Source organism: Lissotriton helveticus, chromosome 8, assembly GCF_964261635.1.
Source record: "Lissotriton helveticus chromosome 8, aLisHel1.1, whole genome shotgun sequence".
In the NCBI taxonomy this organism is placed as follows: Eukaryota; Metazoa; Chordata; class Amphibia; order Caudata; family Salamandridae; genus Lissotriton; species Lissotriton helveticus.
In genome coordinates this window covers 1,496,870,615-1,496,891,661 of record NC_136069.1, presented here as the reverse complement: position 1 = coordinate 1,496,891,661, position 21,047 = coordinate 1,496,870,615, and the positions used below count along the sequence as shown (strand labels likewise).

The window sequence follows — 21,047 nt, the reverse complement described above, 5'->3', positions numbered from 1 at the left end:
GCGCATCTGTCCAGCGTTGGGTATCATGTGTGGTGCTCAACTCCCTGCATCCTGGTACTACTCGTAGGGGAAGATCTGGCTCATAAGGGATGCATCGTTTCATCAGCTGGAAGCTCATCTTCCAGGTGAGGTGTGCCATCAGTGCATTCACACTCGAGGGAGGTTCTATCCGGTTCGATCATGTGCCTGATATTATCGTGGAGGTAAATCAGGGCATCATCTTGCATAGAAATATTGTGTGCTATCTCCCGTATATGTGTATCCCCTAGTCGGGGCCTCTAGCTCATAGTACACATACATGCCAGTGGTTCCATGACGCGCACAAAACATGATCAGTGAGAGGGGACAGCTTTGATGGGTTTCCCTTTCTATAGGTAAGGAAAGGAAGAATTGTGCATTAGTGTTAGAAAGGCGATCCCGGGGGAGGCAGAAGATGTCTGACTGACCACCCCTAGGTCCACCTCTCCGTCGAGAAGCAGCCGAGCGTTATCGAGAGGCCTCTTAGTTGAGGGTCCCCTCCTAGGATCGTACAGCAGAGTAACCACAACACTACAAACGGACACCACACATGAAGTTAAGTCCGTAGGCTTTATCAAGAATAAAGGTTGCTTGTTCTCAGCGATATGTACAGGCAGATCGAGGGAGCTGTAAAGTCTCGTAAATAAGGGACAGGGTAGCGGGACAGCCTCAGTACGGGTGCAGGAAGGGATACCCTGTGCACAGCTCTCAATCCTCGAGCCGGGGGTTCCGAGAGGTCGAGCCGCGTTAGCGCCAGCAGGACTCGATAGATGGTCTTTAACGGAGAGGGGGCCGCGGCAGCGCCAGCAGGCCTCAAGGTGGTTTCGGCAAAGATGGGCCGCGGCAGCACCAGCAGGCTCTCAGGATGGTTCAGAGAAGGTGGGCCGCGGCAGCGCCAGCAGGCTCCCAGGGTAGCTTCAGGTTACAGGATAATGAGTTCTTCTGGTGTCGGCCGCGACAGCGTCAGCAGGGCTCTCCAGTCCAGGATACAACTGGCGTCCCACTCTGGGGCTGGCCCAGATATAGGACTGGAGTCCTGTGATGTCCGGACCCTCGCGCCTGGGGGTCAGAGGGGCCGGGATGATGGTGTCCAGATACCCAGCAGGGGGGTGGAGCCTGCGCCCAGGGAGGCCGGAGGGCGATCGATACCAGGCGTCCGGGGATGGCTGGAGGCCCATCGAAACTTCCCTCCTCTTGGATCTGTTGAGTGGCCACTCGACCACCTGGGTGGATCTTGGTGCCTCGATGTCGGGGCTTCGCTGGGGCCTTGGCCGGGGCCGAGGCCACGTGTTCGTGATGTGGTGGGCCCAAGATGGAGTCAGGCCGGTAGTGGTGGTCCGGGGTGGTAACCGGACCGGCAGTGTTGGGGCGTGCAGGGTCGGGCAAAAGGGGCCGCCCGAGGCTCGGCGGAGGGCCAATGTCATTCTGGGCCCGCCATGCGGGAGGGGTAGGACCACGCCATGAGGCCGGGTCCAACACGCGTCCCCCCCAGCTGAAGGCAGGGGAGAGTCACCCATTTTCTTGGGGGTTCTCCTCGCCGAGGCGGAAGAATCGGGCGGGACAGGCCGTCAGCATTGGCGTGGTCGTTGCCGGGGCGGTGCTCCACAGTGAAGTCCATCCCTTGGAGGGAGATGGACCATCGCAATAGTTTCGGGTTTTCTCCCCGCATCTGCATCAACCACCGCAGGGGCCGGTGGTCGGTCTGGACCCGGAAGTGGGTGCCGAAGCGGTAGGGCCGGAGCTTCTTTAGGGCCCACACGACGGCGAAGGCTTCCCTCTCGATGGTGCTCCATCGTTGTTCTCTGGCCAGCAGCCGCCGGCTGATGAAGGCAACGGGAAGGTCGACTCCCTCAGGGTTTACTTGGGATAGGACCGCCCCAATGCCGTGCTGCGAGGCGTCAGTTTGGACCACGAACTCTCGGCTGTAGTCGCGGGCCTGGAGCACAGGGGCGGTGCACATGGCGGTCTTTAGTGTCTCGAAGGCTGCATGGCACTCGGGGGTTCAGCGCACCTTTTGTGGTAGTCTCTTGGAGGTCAGTTCTGTGAGGGGCCCCACAATGCTTCCATAGTCTTTTATGAAGCGCCGATAATATCCGGTGAGCCCCAGGAAGGCTCGGACGGCTGTTTGGGTGACCGGGGGCTCCCAGGTCCAGATGGCGTCAATCTTTGGCTGGAGGGGAGCCACCTGGCCGCTCCCTACTTGGTGTCCCAGATAGGTCACGGACCCTTGGCCTATCTGGCACTTGCTGGCTTTTATTGTCAGTCCGGCCCGTCGGAGGGCCGTCAGGACCTCCCAGAGGTGGGTCAGGTGCTCATCCCAGTGGAGGCTGTACACCGCAATGTCGTCCAGATAGGCGGCACTGAACTCTTCTAGCCCAGCCAGCACCCTATTCACGAGTCTCTGGAAGGTGGCCGGGGCGTTTTTCATGCCGAAGGGCATCACTTTGAAATGGTAGTGGCCATCGGGGGTCGAGAAGGCCGATCGCTCTTGCGCTCCAGGGGTGAGGCCGATCTGCCAATATCCGGCCGTGAGGTCGAAGGTGCTGAGATACTTTGCGGCTCCCAGGCGATCGATCAGTTCATCCGCCCGGGGAATGGGATGGGCGTCGGTCCTGGTGACTGCATTCAGCCCCCGGTAGTCAACACAGAACCGGAGCTCCGGGGGCGTGCCGAGGGCGGCGGCCTTAGGGACCAGGACAACGGGACTGGCCCAGGGACTGTCGGAGGGTTCGACTACCCCCAGAGCTAGCATCTTGGCCACTTCGGATTGAATGCAGGCCCGAACTCGGTCGGGCACTCGGAAAGCTCGGTGTCTTACAGGCGGGCTGTCTCCGGTGTCTACATCGTGGACACACCACCGGGTGACCCCAGGAGTGAGGGAAAATAGATCTGCAAATTGCCCCAGCAGCTTCCGGCAGTCTTGGTGCTGTTCTGGGGTCAGGGTAGAGGAGAGCGTGACCCCTTCGACGGAGCCGTCTTTCTCGGTGGTGCTCAGGAGATCTGGTAGAGGTTCGGAGTCGTCTTCAGCTCCGTCATCGGTCGCTAGTAGCAGACTTAGTTCAGTGCGGGCAAAGTGCGGCTTGAGCCGGTTAGCGTGTAAAACCCGGAGGGGGTTCCTGGGGGACTCCATGTCCACCAGATAGGTGACGGGGCTCTTGCGCTCCACCACTTTGAAGGGCCCCGTCCATTTGTCCTGGAGGGCACACGGTTCAACCGGGGATATGACCCAGACCTGCTGGCCCGGCTCGAATTCGATGGACGAGGCGTTCTGGTCATACCAGCGTTTCATCTCCTCCTGACTGGCCTCCAGGTTGGCCTCGGCAAGTTCCCGGAACTTCCGAGTCTGGTTGCGGAGGGTCAGGAGGTACTGGTAGACATCTGGTGGAGCACCTCGGACAGCCGTCTCCCAGCCTTCTTTGACCAGGCTGAGGGGGCCTCGGACCGGGTGCCCATACAATAGTTCGAAGGGGCTGAACCCCAGGGACTTCTGGGGTACCTCGCGATAGGCAAACAGGAGGCATGGCAGTAGGACATCCCATTTGCGTCACAGCGGCTCTTCTAAGCCCTTAATCATCCCCTTCAGTGTTCGGTTAAACCGCTCTACAAGCCCATTTCCTTGGGGGTGATACGAGGTGGTGAACTTATATGTGACCCCGCACTGTTGCCACAGGGACCGCATATATTTAGATATAAAGTTTGTGCCCCGATCACTCACGACTTCTCGGGGGAAGCCGACTCTGGAGAAGATCCCCATTAGGGCTCGGCCTACTAGTGGGGCCGTGATGGTTCGGAGGGGGATGGCTTCAGGATAGCGGGTGGCATGGTCCACCAGAACGAGGATGAAGCGGTGCCCCTGAGAGGTGCGGGGGTCCAAGGGTCCCACTATGTCGATCCCCACTCACTCGAAGGGGGTGGTGACCACGAGAAAAGGCTGGAGTGGAGCTTTGACTTTTTCCCCGCTCTTCCCGCTGGCTTGACAGGTCGGACAGGATCGGTAGTGATTACTCACATCGTTGCGCATTTTCGGCCAGTAGAAATGGGTCACCAGGCGGCTGTAAGTTTTGTCCTGCCCCAGGTGCCCGGCGAGGGGCACGTCATGTGCCAAGTTCAAGAGGAAGTCTCTGAATCGGAGGGGAACGACCAGCACCCCGCTGGCCCCTAGTTCGGCAATCTTCTGCTCGCTGTAGAGGAGGTCGTGGTCCCAATAGACCCAGTGGGACCCCGAGGGGTCTCCAGCGGCTTGAGTGGCGGCTTGTTGTCAGATTCCCTTGAGGGAGGGGCATGTTTTCTCTTCCTGCCGGAATTGTTCGCGGGTGGGGCCACCTTCTTGGCGCCATTGAGCTAGTTCTGGAAGGTGGCCGAGCTCGGTGAGGTCTTCGTGGCTGGGCCCCTGGGGGCCAGGTTCAGGGTCGGCGTCCTCGGGGACGGCGGGCGGTGGAGGTGCGGGCCACTCCGGTTCTTCCGGCAGGGCATCTTCGATCGGGGCGGAGGCCCGGGCGGTCATGGATCGAGTGGTCGCACAGACCCACTCAGGAAGGCCTAGCATCCCCAGATGCTCTCTCCATTCGAAGGGGATACGGGCCATCTGGCACAAACTCTCGAAGTTGTCCGCCGAACGTACCGGGCACAGGGCATTGGGTAGAATTTGTTCTGGGGTCACCAAGTGGCAGCGGACCGCCGTCACGCTGGCTCCAGTGTCACGGAGGGCTTCGGCCCGGCGTCCATTGATGGTGACCCATTGGCGGTATTTCTGTGTCTTGTCTGGGATCGGGTCTCGGGGGATCATGTCTCGTTCACCCAGGCAAGCCAGGATCATAGCGGCGGGCTCCCATTCGGCCTGCTCGGGGTCGTTGTCCTCTTCCTCGCCTCCTTCTGTACCCAGGGCGGCGGCCGCGATCTGGCGGTTCGGAGGACCGGTGGTGCCGGGTCGCTGGTTCATCGGGTAGAGGGGGTCATTCGCATAATGACCCTGTCGCTGGCATCTGTGGCAAGTAACGTTTGGGCGGGGCCCCGGGCGTGCTGGAGGGGCCCCCCTTCGGCCCAGGGATGGCGAAGTGGAGGTAGGGGAGAACCCCGTGGGGGGATCTCGGCCCCTGCTCTGGCCTCCTCCTCCGCCTCGTGGTCGGTTGTTTCCGGGGGATCCCCGGCCGTAGTCTCCCATCGGGCTCCGGGGGACTCGGGTGCTCACCCATCTATCAGCCTCGACAGCGAGTTTTCGTGGCTCTGTCAATTTGCTGTCGAGGAGATGTTGCCGGAGTTCGATGAAGCAGTTGTTGGAAAGATGTTCCCATATAATGAGGTCGACAAACTGCTGGTAGGTGGTGACCTGGCTGCCTTTGATCCACCCCTCGAAGGCTCTGCTGTAAAAGTTCACGTACTCCACCCATGTGGTACCGGGGATTTTTTTACAGTCTCGGAATCGCTGCCGGTACATTTCGGGGGTGAGTCCGTAGCGAGTGAGGAGAGCGGTTTTCATGTGCTCATACGAGGTCATCTCGGCATTGGGAAGCTCTAGCAGGGCGTCTCTCCCCTCGTTGACGAACTTCCCCCACAGGCCGGCACCCCAGTCCTTGAGGGGTACTCGATGGGCGGTCATGGCTACTTCGTAGGCTTTGAACCATTGTTGGATGTCGTCATTCTTATGGTACTCTTTGACGACATCCTTGGGTATGTGCACCTTCGTGTCCACAGGAGGGGGCGAGGTCTTTCCCCCGGATGCGCTGGCATCGTTCGCTTTGGCCTTGATTTCTAGTTCCTTTAAGCCTCGCTCATGCTCGAGCATGAGTCTCTTTTCCTCGAGGTCTCTTTATCTTCGTTTCTCCTCCAGGTCTCCTTCTAGCCGTAGTTGCTCGAGGGCTATCTTTTTTGTCGTCAGCTGTAGTTCTCCGTCTAGCCGGAGTCGGGCGAGCTCCAATTGGTGGAGCCGGTTCCTCTCTCGTTCTCGGGCATCTTCGTGGGGGAGGCCCGCGCCTAGATTTGCGGGTCTCTCCCCCGCTGGGGTCGTGTCGGTCTCCGGGCGTCCGTTCGGGCCCGGGTTATCTTCGTTCTGGGGTGGCATGTCACCGGCTTCCACCCATGCTTGTAGGGCCGATTTAAAGTCCTCCTTGGTGCTTAGGCCAGTGGTAGCGATGCCCAGGTCTTTGCAGAATTGTTTTAATTCCTTATGACTGTAATCTTCCATTTTCTCTTTCTGGAATTCCGTAGTCGGTCTGGTTTCCTAAGTAGTCATGGTCGTAGTGTGTTTTTCTCGGTATTGGGTGAATCACTCTCTGTACGATCTGCGTCGGCTCGGATCCCGTCGCTTGCCACCAATGTTAGAAAGGCGATCCCGGGGGAGGCAGAAGATGTCTGACTGACCACCCCTAGGTCCACCTCTCCGTCGAGAAGTAGCCGAGCGTTATCGAGAGGCCTCTTGGTTGAGGGTCCCCTCCTAGGATCGTACAGCAGAGTAACCACAACACTACAAACGGACACCACACAGGAAGTTAAGTCCGTAGGCTTTATCAAGATTAAAGGTTGCTTGTTCTCAGCGATATGTACAGGCAGATCGAGGGAGCTGTAAAGTCTCGTAAATAAGGGACAGGGTAGCGGGACAGCCTCAGTACGGGTGCAGGAAGGGATACCCTGCGCACAGCTCTCAATCCTCGAGCCGGGGGTTCCGAGAGGTCGAGCCGCGGCAGCGCCAGCAGGACTCGACAGATGGTCTTTAACGGAGAGGGGGCCGCGGCAGCGCCAGCAGGCCTCAAGGTGGTTTCGGCAAAGATGGGCCGCGGCAGCGCCAGCAGGCTCTCAGGATGGTTCAGCGAAGGTGGGCCGCGGCAGCGCCAGCAGGCTCCCAGGGTAGCTTCAGGTTACAGGATAATGAGTTCTTCTGGTGTCGGCTGCGACAGCGTCAGCAGGGCTCTCCAGTCCAGGATACAACTGGCGTCCCACTCTGGGGCTGGCCCAGATATAGGACTGGAGTCCTGTGATGTCCGGACCCTCGCGCCTGGGGGTCAGAGGGGCCGGGATGATGGTGTCCAGACACCCAGCAGGGGGGTGGAGCCTGCGCCCAGGGAGGCCGGAGGGCGATCGATACCAGGCATCCGGGGATGGCTGGAGGCCCATCGAAACTTCCCTCCTCTTGGATCTGTTGAGTGGCCACTCGACCACCTGGGTGGATCTTGGTGCCTCGATGTCGGGGCTTCGCTGGGGCCTTGGCCGGGGCCGAGGCCACGTGTTCGTGACGTGGTGGGCCCAAGATTGAGTCAGGCCGGTAGTGGTGGTCCGGGGTGGTAACCGGACCGGCAGTGTTGGGGCGTGCAGGGTCGGGCAAAAGGGGCCGCCCGAGGCTCGGCGGAGGGCCGATGTCATTCTGGGCCCGCCATGCGGGAGGGGTAGGACCACGCCATGAGGCCGGGTCCAACAATTAGCGACACCAAGAAGTTGTTTTAAAGTTACCTGTGCATTTTATTAGCATAACATGAAGCAAACGATGCTCAAATCATTCATGATCCTAGTTCCAGTACTGTGTCTTAAGTAAGTCTATGTTCTTTTGCTAACTGACATACTTTGCCCTTCACCAGTCATGCTGAACACAGTGATTACTGTGACTGTCTTGTATCCAGAAGACACCCAGCAGCATGAGATAACTTTTTCTTTGACCTCTGCTGGTGTCAGGTAGCCAGGGCCAGATGGCACACTCTGCATTTACAAAAGTGAGCTTGCACACTGCTTGGCCATTCATTATGCGTACAATGAGGCCTTTACGGTGCCCCCACAGGTGCTTCAGTAAATTCTGCTGCTCGGAGTCTGACTCGTGTAGTTGAGGGAATCACACAGACCCAACACCAAGGGGCTCATTATGATGTCATTGGGACTGACACCGATGGCACGTCGATGTCGGTCCCGCCGACATCTGAAGCAGCGGTCGGACCGTTGCATTACAATGTGGTCGTCCGACCGCATGTGTGAGGACCCGTCTGCTGCAGTTCTGATGGGCTCAAGAAGCCTGTGGGCCCTGATGTCGGAATGTAATCCCTACAATGGGGGTGGTTCTGGCTCAGGCATCACTGTAGGGATTACAATGGCCCTTTCCGACAGCCTTTTAAATAGCAGTCGATCCGCCACTGAAAGGCTAATGAAAATCGACTTTAGGGGCCACTAGCCCTCTTTAGCCTCCGCTATGAGGCCAGTGGGGCACAAACATCCATGGTGCCTGCCACAGGGAACAGGGATGTTTAAAAACATGCCTTTTGGCACTGGGGCTTGTGATGCAGCACTTTTCAGGTCCGCAGCACAATCCTCAATGCCAAAAGGCATGTTTCTGACCACCTCCATGGCGGTCGGATCTTAATTAGTCGCTCGGGACTGCTGACTATTTATCGGCCAGTCCCTTTACCACAACGATGCTGGTCGGATGCTCGTTAGATCGGCATTGTTATTAGGGCCCAAGTTCCCAGTGTTGTAAGAGCTGTGAAGTAGGCATTAAACCCATAGGGATTCTGAAAAATACAAGCATCACACAAAGCAAAAGTCTAACAAATGTGCCCTGCCCATTTAGCAAGGGAGTGTTAGGGGTGTAGTATGTCGTTGCTGTTGCCTTTAGGAGCACACGGTCACAGATATATTACTAAACCATGGTGTGGTAGCCACTGTCATTTACAAGCAGCACTTTTCATCAAAATGACCACGAAATTTGCACAGAAATACAGTTTTACAGATGAAACTATTTAGTGCACAAACGATAACGTGGGGACATTTGGTTTCAGTGAATATTTCATTTGTGCATCATCAAATAAAGTGGCTTTATTTGTTTTGATCCTATTAAAATCTTTGGTTCCATTACACTTCAGAATTAGAAAGAGAGTGCTTCATTTGTGATTTCCTAAATGTTTATTTATTTTGAAATATTTGTACGGTGTATTTAAAGGTAGTTAATTGTTGTTTTAGAAGCAAACTACACCATGCACCCTTTCCTTCCACACCAGCAAGGTAGTCACATAGTTCACTTTACAAAATCATTAAACTTTACTATCAGAGAAAGAAAAGTAAACAGCGTTCTACATGTTAAAAGAATAATCAGCACCTTGTTGGTAGACCAGACTGACATTTAACCTCTGTCTTTGAACACACAGCAAATGTGACAGGATAAAAACAAAAGTTAAATTCTTCTTTAATGCTCCTTCAACTTCAGAACGCCAGCATGATTATTTAGGTACCCTCACAGAGGTCAAAGGCTGCTATAGTTGTGCCCCCTCACACCTCTGGGCCCCAGTACATAGTACCGGCTGCACCACTGCTAGCTGCGCCCCCACATAGGTCGATTTACAAATGCACTTTATGAGTCCAGGAAGCAGTACTACAGAAGCACTCTTTACATAATCTATATGGCTTTGTGAATTGGACAGAAAACGTCCAGTACCCTATTAGCAAAAGTGCAAAAAGGGCACAGTCTTTTATATTTGTACTAAGTATTCATGAATATTCCCCTTTTATTCCCATTTTAGAAGTTTTGTGTCAATTCACAAATGCAGGTAAGATTACTTAAAAGAGTCCTAAAAGAACACTATTTTACATACTCCAAAATCCTTTGTGAATAAGCCTCCAACTATAATCGGATTTTCCGATCCCATAGGAAGAGTGTCTAACATGCGGTTTTGTTACATGTTTTCTTTTGCAGAAGTTGCTTTCTTACCCAGGTGGCTGGCCTAGACCTTCCAGCGGATGGTTTACTGGGACAAGACTTTGAAACTCTGAAATGGATGGAAAAATCTGGTAGTGCATTTTATAGAATAAGGAACATGAACACCGCTTATGTATCACACTGACGTACATTTTGCATAATTACTTATAACTGTTTTCCTCTTTCTCTGTTTGTCTGTCTACTTTTTCCAATATTAATTTTCATAGAGCACTCTATACCAACGTTTTAAGGTCGAGCATTCGTGACCTCTTGTATATACTTTAGTATATACTTATTATATACATATATGTGTATGTACTTTGTGGGCTCCGTAGATCAGCCCTAGGACTTGTCTGCTTCCACGTAGGGACTTTTTTTTCTGTTCAACTGCCTCTATTTAACTGTCTTGGTAGAAAATGCCCAGCAGAGGTCAGTAAAATACCAGTATCACTTAAGCATTCTCTTGATTCCAGTCCATAGAAAGTGTATTCCATGAGCACCCATAGACAATAGTATTTTTTTCAAATCTTATATTTTCAGTGATATGAAAACCAAAGGCCCTGATTTTAAATTAAAAACAGAGCTTTGGATTATATCATTTCCCGCTGAAAGGCAATATTTCTCTCCATGTGTTCCCATACCTGGCGTGTCACGCAGTTTGGTGCTTACTTTCCCCCTATATGTTAAAGAACAGTAGTTGTTTCAGCACCCAGGCGAATGTGCTACATAGCTAAATACATAAAAGGTCACAAAGGCGAGACCGATTAAATGACACGTGTGACTATTATGCAATATTGTGGCGCCCAATTTACCAGCATCAAAAGGATGAAAGGCTGAGTTTGCCTCAAACTCTGCATGCCACAGCAGGTGGTAGTAGTTGTAAATGTTTAACTTCCCCAAGTCACATTAGAGCACTAAATGGTACACTCTGCCCAAGAGGCGGCTTTTTGTGCTCCATTGAGGTCTGCGAAATATTAATATCAGAATAAGGAGAGAGTTTTGCAGGAAACACATGTAGAAGGATATATTTGTGATGTACTTGAATAAACACAGGAGCAGAGCGAGCTGACCCCAGTAGTGTCCCTCATCATTGTCCCTCCGCTCCAGCTGGAAGAGGTAGCAGCCAGGCTCCCCTGACCAATCACAAGGCTGCACAGTGTTGTGATTGGTTTGAGCACCGTGGTTCAGCACGGGCATGTTCTTCATGCAGGCTGTAATGCAGGCTGCATGGAGAACATGCAAGTGCGCATGAGTGTTTGGCCAGACCGAGAGGACTGGTGAAACATTCATACGCACTATACAGAGTGCCACCACTCCTTCACCTGCACTGAGAGCAAAGCAGCCCTGCCCTGAAAAGACAGAGGACCAAATAAAATGATAATATTATTTGTCTTTCATTTCCACTGCTAAAAGCAGTGGGGCGACGCTCCTCCGCCTCTTTGGCCGCCACTGCTAACCCCCAGCTCAGAACCCTGCAGCGTTATGCAAATAGAAGAACCTTTCATTTGAAAAATTACCGAATTAAATAAAAATTAAATGCCACAAAACAGATTTTCCTAAGACCCCTCCTTAATTCAACCCTTAATTAACTCCATCTAATTCAACCCTTCAATTACTGCACCATTAAAACACACAGCCATGATTCTCCATCCAATTGGTTGAATTCCGTAACTTGACTTAAGCATCTTTTTAAGCTGGTTATCTCGTGAAGGATCTCTCCGCAATGCTTCACCTGCAGCTATCATGACTTTGTTCGGAAATATCTTGCTGCATTAATCTCTTTGCATCTTCCATTCTGTTTCTATCATCCCAATCAGCAGTTATAATTACCTTGCAGACAAGCTCACCATTGTGGTTCCTGGCACGATACGCTCACAGCATTCATCGAAGAGCAATGGGACAAACTGAACCCCAGGGAATCCTTGAGATGTTCCCTTGAATTCTCAGTTGGATAAATCACATCAAACAAACTCTCTATGATAACAAATTTAAGTTGTTTGTCTTTGGCTTGCATCACCTTCAACTTTTCACTTAACATCCCAGATGTGTGCTTACATTCAGCCGCTTTTGTTACTCTTTGGTGAGTTGCTGTTCTGTATAGAGGCAGATGTCCTGTCCTGCAGAATGTCTCTCTACACAGTTGTGGCCCTGAATTTAGCACCAAGTGTTGAAAGGAGTGGTGGACTGGAAGCTGATGTAAGTTGGAAAGAGGAGTGTTAGATCTGGGGGCCTCTAGTTGGCAGAGGTAAGTACCTTAGACCAAATAGGGACCCTTGCTTCTAGTCAGGGTGAAGGAATACACATAGTAGACAACCTCCGCTCTCCCTCTAGGTAGCTTGGCGCGAGCAGGCAGGCTTATCCCCAAGGTAATGTGTATAATAATTGCACTTAACACCACAATAATCCCCAATCCACCACAAACTGAGACCACACAGGTAAGTATATTTTTATAAAAATATATAGCTTTATCTAGTTTCAGCAAGGTAAATAAGCAATTGCACGATAATCACTTCTTTTAAAAACATATGGTACTTAATCTTGATGGTTGCAGTTACTTTCAGGAAGTTCTTGTTAATTAACGATAGTCTCAAGTCTCTTAGGCATCAGTGTTCAAAATAAGCAATACTGATTTATTTCAGGCAAGTGTGCTCTTAAAAAATGAGCCCTCAAAAACACTGCCCACGTGTAATCTTACTTGTGAGTTACAAGCGCTGCCAATGCGCTTCTCCGCGAGGCCCGGGGACTCTTTCTTTCCCCAGGTACAACTTCGCTGTCTTATGCCCCAGGCGCACCGTGCCGTGCAGATCGCACGCGTCCCCGCCCCGGCCGGTCCCCTTTCCTATCCCGCCCGCTCTCGACAATCCAACGAGCGGCAGGGGAGGTGGTGCTGCTCACCTTGTGGGGGACAGCAGGCCAGGGGTGCGGGACGCTCTGGAATCCCTCGGCGAGGTCAGGTCAGTCTTCCCCGGTCCCGGCGGTGATCACGGCGATTCCTCGGCTCTTCCTACAGCTTCAGTCCAGGCAGCCAATCCCGTCGCGGCTCCTGTGACGAGCCCCTCTGAACGCGAGGCCACCAACCAATGGCAGCGTGGCCTCGCTAATGACGCTACGCTCCAACAGCCAATCCCGTCGCGGCTCTGGTGAGGGGGCTCGGCTCTCTCACCCAATCAGAGCGTGGCGGGCTCGATCTTCGCAGCATAAACACCGGCAAGATACGGGGCACTTCTACGGGGGTGTCTGACCCCGGGCTGCGACGGTGACACGGCCCACACTGGTTTTTCAGCGCTTCTTGCGCTAGGGAGGCCCACGAGTCTCCGGTCTGCACCACACACGTGTCGATGAACACGTCGATCTTGGCCACACAGCAGGCTGGGTCAGCGCGGCTCCCTCACTCAAATTAGAGAGCAGCCAGTGCGCTAAGCAGTCAAACTACAGGGTTTCACGATCTCTTCGCCACACAGCAGCTTCAGGGGGTGGCACAGCAGAGTCTTGTAGTCCTTGGGCAACCTTTATGTCCCTGGGTTGCAGACAGGGGGCCAGCTCTTCTCAGGCCCTTGGAGATTCAAGTTTGTAGACACAGCACACAGCAAAGTCTTGGCAGTTTCAAGCAGGTAGGGTCACAGCACACAGCAAAAGTCCCTTTCTCCTCCTCGGCTTTCAGTTGCAACAGCAGAACAGGTCAGCCCTTAGAGCACACAGCAAGGCAATCTTCCTCTAGTTCTCCAGCAGTCCTTCTTCTAGCAGAGGTTCCTTCTTGATTGTAGAATCTTAGAATCTAAACTTCTGTAGTCAGGGGTCCTTCCCTTATACCCCTCACAGTCTTTGAAGTCCTTTGAAGTCTTTGTGCAAGTGGGCCCTGAGCCCGGTCTAAACCAGTTCTGGGGGTTGCTGGAGCACTGAGGTGTTTCTGGTTTTCTTCTTCCTGTCAGCTTCAGGGCCAGAGGTGACAGTTGGCCGGCAGGAGGGGGAGCCAGCATGGTGGTCAGGCAGGCACAGCCCGGCACTATCAGGCGCTTCCTCCTCCCCCTTCCCTGGCAGCAGATGCTGCCTTTCATCCACGGGCTGACCCCGACCCCCTCCCTCCGGGGGCTCTGCAGCCCCTGTCACACTCAGACCAGACAGGCAATCCACAAACAGGCCCAGGCACATAGAAAGGTTTAGACAAGAGAACAGCCACTTTCTAAAAGTACTATTCTCAAACACAGAATTTAAAAACAACCCTCACTAAAAGATGTGTTATTAAAGTCTGAGTTCAGGGATATCATTCACTTATGTCCCATCTTGTTCCTATCAGAAGATAGGCTGGTATCCATTGGGACCAGCCTCCCCCATGTTATTCTATGGAGCAAGATAGCCTTACAGCAGTGAGCGCACAAAATGGCTGCTGCCCACTACCAGAGCATGTGACCTGCACTAGTACATGCTCTACCTTATCCATACACTGCACCCTGCCCAGGGGGGTACCCTGAGCCTTCCATCGGGGTGACTGATGGGCACAGACAGGGAAGGGTTAGGCCCAGCCAGTGGAGACACTGGCTAGGGGGACAGGGCAGTCCACTGACTGCACACAGGCCCTGCGCTGGCAGGCCTGAGTCACCTTTTTAGGGCAACTCATGTGGGTGGTGCAATCTGCGCTGCAGGCCCACTAGAAGCATCTGTCATCACCAGCCTTGGCACACATAGTGCACTATACTAGGGACTTCATGGTGATGCAAATATGCCAATCAGGTATATCTAATCAATATGGCAATTTACAGAGGGAGCACTTACACTCTGGCACTGATCAGCAGTGGCAGAGTGTCCAAAACATCTTAACTAGCAAAAACGAAATCCAGCACAGCATCAAAAATACATGAGTCAGAGGCAAAAAGATGGGGGAAACACCACGCCAAGGGTGTCAGGTCTAACACGTGTCCCCTCCAGCTGAAAGTGGGGAGAACTACCCAACCTCTTGGGAGTCCTCATCACTAAGGCGGAAGAATCTGGACAGACCATCAGCATTGGCGTGTTCTGTACCAGGGCGGTGCTCCACCGTAAAGTCCATCCCCTGTAGGGAAATGGACCACCTCAACAGTTTTGGATTCTCACCCCTCATCTGCATTAACCATCTGAGGGGCCTGTGGTCGGTCTGAACACGGAAGTGAGTCCCAAACAGGTAGGGCCTCAGCTTCTTCAGAGCCCAGACCACAGCGAAAGCTTCTCTTTCAATGGCACTCCATTTCTGTTCCCTGGGGATTAGCCTCCTGCTAATGAAAGCCACTGGTTGGTCTCCGCCCTCATCATTGATCTGTGAGAGTACTGCTCCCACGCCTTGCTCTGAAGCGTCAGTTTGCACAATGAACTCACTGGAAAAGTCAGTGCACATGGCAGCTTTGAGGGTGTCAAAAGCAGTTTGACAGGCCTCAGTCCAATTCACCTTCCTGGGCTGATTTCTAGATGTCAGCTCTGTCAAAGGGGCCACAATAGTGCCATAACCTTTGACAAACCCTCTGTAATACCCGGTGAGACCTAAAAAGGCTCTCACCTCAGTCTGGGTCTTGGGGGGCTCCCAAGCCAGAATGGTATCAATCTTCGCCTGTAGGGGCGCCACCTGGCCGCTCCCCACCTGGTGTCCGAAGTACACCACCGATCCCTGCCCTATCTGGCATTTACTGGCCTTGATAGTGAGGCCTGCCTTCTGCAGAGCCTTCAACACTTCAGTGAGGTGTTGCAGGTGTTCCTCCCAAGTGGAGCTGAACACAGCAATGTCATCCAGGTAGGCTGCGCTGAATTGCTCCAGCCCCGCCAGCACCTGGTTGACCAATCTCTGAAATGTGGCGGGGGCATTTTTCAACCCAAAGGGCATGACACGGAACTGGAAGTGCCCCTCTGGTGTGGAAAATGCTGACCTCTCCTTGGCCCCCCTCGGTTAAGGCAATCTGCCAGTACCCTGAAGTCAAATCAAAAGTGCTCAGGTACTGGGCAGCTCCCAACTGATCCACCAGCTCATCAGCTCTGGGGATGGGGTGCGCATCAGTCTTGGTGACCGCATTGAGCCCACGGTAGTCCACGCAGAACCGGAGTTCCAGGGTGCCACCGGGGGTAGCAGCTTTCTTAGGCACTAAGGCCACTGGGCTTGCCCAGGGGCTGCTGGAGGGCTCAATAACCCCTAGCGCCAACATCTTGGAAACTTCTGCCTTGATGCTGGCTCTGACCTTGTCAGCCACTCTGTAAAACTTCTGTTTCACAGGCAGACTGTCTCCAGTGTCCACATCGTGGACGCACCACTTGGTGACACCTGGGGTCAGGGAGAACAGGGGGGCGAACTGACCCAAGACTTGGCGACAGTCCTCCTGCTGCTCTGGGGTCAGGGTGGGGGAGAGGACCACACCATCCACTGACCCATCTTGCTCCTTGACTGCCAGGAGGTCAGGGAGAGGATCACTATCCTCCTCCCCTCCAGCATCTGTAGCCATGAGCATAGTCACTTCAGACCTCTCAAAGTGGGGTTTGAGGCGGTTCACATGTAGCACTCTCAGGGGCTGCCTGGGAGTCTTCAGGTTAACCAAGTAGGTAACCTCGCTCTTGCGCTCCACCACCTCATATGGCCCAGACCACTTGTCACGGAGCACACAAGGCTCCACTGGCGCCATCACCCACACTTTCTGACCAGGTTGGAACTCAAACAGAGAAGTGGTCTGGTCATACCAGCTCTTCATTTCCTCCTGGCTAGCCTCCAGGTTCTCTTGAGCGAGCTTCCTGAAGCGTTTGGTCTGATTGCGAATGGCCAGCACATAGCTGAACACATCCTGAGGGGTTTTCCCACGGGATTTCTCCCACCCCTCTTTCACCAGAGTGAGAGGCCCTCTGACAGGGTGGCCATACAGCAACTCAAAGGGACTGAACCCTAAGGATTTCTGAGGCACCTCCCTGTAGGCAAACAACAGGCATGGTAACAAGACGTCCCATTTCCGCCTCATGGGCTCTTCCAGGCCCATAATCATGCCCTTCAATGTGCGGTTGAATCTTTCAACCAGCCCATTTCCTTGAGGGTGGTAAGGAGTGGTGAATTTGTATGTCACCCCACACTCATCCCACAGGGACTTCATATACCTAGAAATGAAGTTTGTCCCCCTGTCTGAGACCACCTCCCTGGGGAACCCCACACGGGAAAAGATCCCCATCAGGGCACGGCCCACCACTGGGGCTGTGACTGTCCTGATCGGGATGGCTTCCGGGTACCGAGTGGCATGGTCCACCAAGACCAGGATAAACCTGTTGCCTAGGGCTGTCTTGGGGTCCAAGGGCCCCACGATGTCAATGCCCACCCGCTCAAAAGGGGTGCTCACCACAGGAAAGGGTTGGAGGGGTGCCACGCACTTCCCTCCGCTCTTGCCACTGGCCTGGCAAGTTTGGCAAGATTTACAAAAGGCAGAGACGTGCTTCTTCATCTGGGGCCAGTAGAAATGGGTGACAAGCCTGTGATAGGTCTTGTCTTGCCCCAGATGTCTTGCGAGAGGCACGTCATGAGCCAGACCCAGTTGGAAGTTCCTGAAGCGCTCGGGTACTACCAGCACACGGCTGCACCGGGCTCAGCGAACTTAGGCTCACTATAAAGTAAGTCATCCTCCCAGTAGATCAAATGCTCCTTGGACCCCAGGCCTGCTGCCTGGTCTGCAGCCTGCTGCCGCACACCAATGAGAGAAGGGCACTCCTTCTGAGCCTGGCAGAATTCCTCCCTGGAGGGACCACCCTCTTGCTGCCACTGGGACAGCTCAGGCAATTCCCCCAGTTCGGCCACCTGCTCCCCAGTAGGTTCCAGAGCATCCCCCTCAGGGTCTGCTTCCTCCTGGACCGTGGAAACAGTGGGGGCTGGTTTCCCGCGCCCTCTACCCCTTCCTCTCTTGGCAGGTTCCTGGGCCATTGTTCCAGGCTCCAATTCTGCTAGACCGCCCTCTCTGGCTGTCATTGCACAGGTGGACACACAGATCCACGCAGGCAAACCCAACATCTCCAAGTGAGTCCTGTGCTCCACCTCTTTCCATGGGAGCTCTCCAGGTCATTACCTAATAGACAATCTACAGGCAAGGCATCACTTACAACAATTTCCAAAATACCGGAGACTCCTCCCCATTCAAATGAAACATTTGCCAACTTGCAGTAGCGCACTGAACTGTCAGATGCCACCACAGGCCGGAGTACCTTGGGAACAATTTGCTCTTCAGACACCCACCGACACCTGACAGATGTCACGCTGGCCCCTGTGTCTCTCAGAGCCTCTATTTCCTATCCTTTGATGGTCACCTTCTGCCCGTATTTCTTAGTGTTTTGGGGCAGCAAGGTTTCCTGGGCCATCTCTTGGTCTCCTAGAGAGACAAGGGTCATCAATGCTAACCCCTCCTCCCCACTAGAAATCAAATCCCCTCCCAAAGCTACACTGGCTAACGCCGGTGCTGGAGCACCAGTGGGTGCTGAGTTCTTCTTTGGACATTTGGGGGCAATGTGCCCCACCTCCCTACAGGCATAGCAAGTAGGAGGGGCCCTTTTGTCCTGCGTGCCCTTATGGGGCCAGGACTTCTTAGGCTTGGGGGGTTGAGACACTTTCTCCTGGGAACCATTTTGGGGCCCTTTAGAAGACTTCTTTTGATTACCCGTGTCCCCCCCACTCTTCTGCGGGGGACCCTGTCCACCTTTGGCTGGGGTACTTACCACCCCCTTGTGGACCCTGGTGCTAGTCCAGCGGTCCGCCTCTTTAGCAAGCTCACTGGGATCAGTTAACTTGCTATCTAAAAGATGCTGGCGCAGCTCTGGAACACATAAACTACTTAAGTGCTCCCAACTAATCAAGTGACACAACCCCACATAATCAGTAACTTTGCTGCCCTTTATCCAACCTTCCAGTGCACGCGTGTACATACTCACACACTCCACCCAAGTACTTGAATCAAGCTTCTTGAAGTTCCTAAACTTCTGGCGGTACTGTTCTGAAGTGAGGCCATACCTGAGGCACAAAGCCTCCTTCATAGCGGGGTAGGATAAAGTACCTGCTGCTTCTAAGGGTGCCAAAACATCCCTCCCAGAGGCCTCAAAATGCTTCCACAATCCTGCCCCCCAATTCTTCTTAGGCACTTCATTCATCGTTAAGGCAAGTTCATACGCTCTGAACCACGCATAAATATCCTCACCCCTCTGATAATTCTGTACCAGATCCTTTGGTATGTATACCTTACCCGCCTGTACTAGTTGTGCGCTGCCACCATTAGAACTGGACTCCTCCTTTTTGGCTTTAATGTCCAGCTCCCTCATGCTCAACTCATGAGCCAATTGGAGTTTCTTCTCCTCCAAAGCGAGAGCATTTCTTCTCTCCTCTGCCTCTTTCTCAGTTTCAAGGCGCAGTCTCCTCTCATCTGCTTGTGCTTTGAGCTTAAAAAGCTCAATCTCATGGGCCCTATCTCTCTGATTATCTTCCAGCTCCTCTGGAGAAATAATCCTACTGGAGTGGTTGCTGCCAGCCCTAGACGCTGGCTTCCTCACTGGCAACTCACTGGACAAAAAAGAATTCTCCTGTGTGCCTCCCTCTCCAATAGCAGCTTCTGGATCACCATGTTTGGCCTCCCACCAGGCTCTCAGAGATTTCTGTAGCTCTTCCTTGTTTGCGCTGCCCTTTGCTGGGCATCCAAGCTGTTTGCAGAATTTTCTCAGTTGCTCCTTGTTATAGATGAACAACTCCTGAATTTCAAATTCCACTTCCACTTCTACACTCACGCTTTGCGCTTTCTGAGACATGATGCTTCCTAACCTTTTCAACTAAAAGGTTTCACCAAAAAGAAAAAATCTTGCGCAACCTGTGCTGCTAAACTAGACTAGTGATGTACAAGAAATCACTGTAGGTCAAGTGCAACTATTAGTTCAAAAATCCGCACCGCTGTCCACCAATGTTAGATCTGGGGGTCTCTAGTTGGCAGAGGTAAGTACCTTAGACCAAGTAGGGACCCTTGCTTCTAGTCAGGGTGAAGGAATACACATAGTAGACAACCTCCGCTCTCCCTCTAGGTAGCTTGGCGCGAGCAGGCAGGCTTATCCCCAAGGTAATGTGTATAATAATTGCACTTAACACCACAATAATCCCCAATCCACCACAAACTGAGACCACACAGGTAAGTATATTTTTATAAAAATATATAGCTTTATCTAGTTTCAGCAAGGTAAATAAGCAATTGCACGATAATCACTTCTTTTAAAAACATATGGTACTTAATCTTGATGGTTTCAGTTACTTTCAGGAAGTTCTTGTTAATTAACGATAGTCTCAAGTCTCTTAGGCATCAGTGTTCAAAATAAGCAATACTGATTTATTTCAGGCAAGTGTGCTCTTAAAAAATGAGCCCTCAAAAACACTGCCCACGTGTAATCTTACTTGTGGGTTACAAGCGCTGCCAATGCGCTTCTCCGCGAGGCCCGGGGACTCTTTCTTTCCCCAGGTACAACTTCGCTGTCTTATGCCCCAGGCGCACCGTGCCGTGCAGATCGCACGCGTCCCCGCCCCGGCCGGTCCCCTTTCCTCTCCCGCCCGCTCTCGACAATCCAACGAGCGGCGGGGGAGGTGGTGCTGCTCACCTTGTGGAGGACGGCAGGCCAGGGATGCGGGACGCTCTGGAATCCCTCGGCGAGGTCAGGTCAGTCTTCCCCGGTCCCGGCGGTGATCACGGCGATTCCTCGGCTCTTCCTACAGCTTGAGTCCAGGCAGCCAATCCCGTCGCGGCTCCTGTGACGAGCCCCTCTGAACGCGAGGCCGCCAACCAATGGCAGCGCGGCCTCGCTGATGACGCTACGCTCCAACAGCCAATCCCGTCGCGGCTCTGGTGAGGGGGCTCGGCTCTCTCACCCAATCAGAGCGCGGCGGGCTCGATCTTCGCAGCATAAACACCGGCAAGATACGGGGCACTTCTACGGGGGTGTCTGACCCCGGGCTGCGACGGTGACACGGCCCACACTGGTTTTTCAGCGCTTCTTGCGCTAGGGAGGACCACGAGTCTCCGGTCTGCACCACACACGTGTCGATGAACACGTCGATCTTGGCCACACAGCAGGCTGGGTCAGCGCGGCGCCCTCACTTCAAATTAGAGAGCAGCCAGTGCGCTAAGCAGTCAAACTACAGGGTTTCACGATCTCTTCGCCACACAGCAGCTTCAGGGGGGGCACAGCAGAGTCTTGTAGTCCTTGGGCAACCTTTATGTCCCTGGGTTGCAGACAGGGGGCCTGCTCTTCTCAGGCCCTTGGAGATTCAAGTTTGTAGACACAGCACACAGCAAAGTCTTGGCAGTTTCAAGCAGGTAGGGTCACAGCACACAGCAAAAGTCCCTTTCTCCTCCTCAGCTTTCAGTTG

At 53.5% G+C, this 21,047-nt stretch overlaps 1 protein-coding gene across 1 annotated transcript in view; it reads left to right on the top strand.

The window, feature by feature from the left end:
- The window catches only part of CCDC83 (coiled-coil domain containing 83), a 186,756-nt gene that overhangs the window by 130,860 nt on the left and 34,849 nt on the right, over positions 1-21,047 (top strand). The window contains exon 9 of the mRNA XM_078656235.1: positions 9,680-9,774. Within this exon, the coding sequence (XP_078512361.1) occupies positions 9,680-9,774 (95 nt within the window). The remainder of the gene's footprint in view (positions 1-9,679; positions 9,775-21,047) is intronic.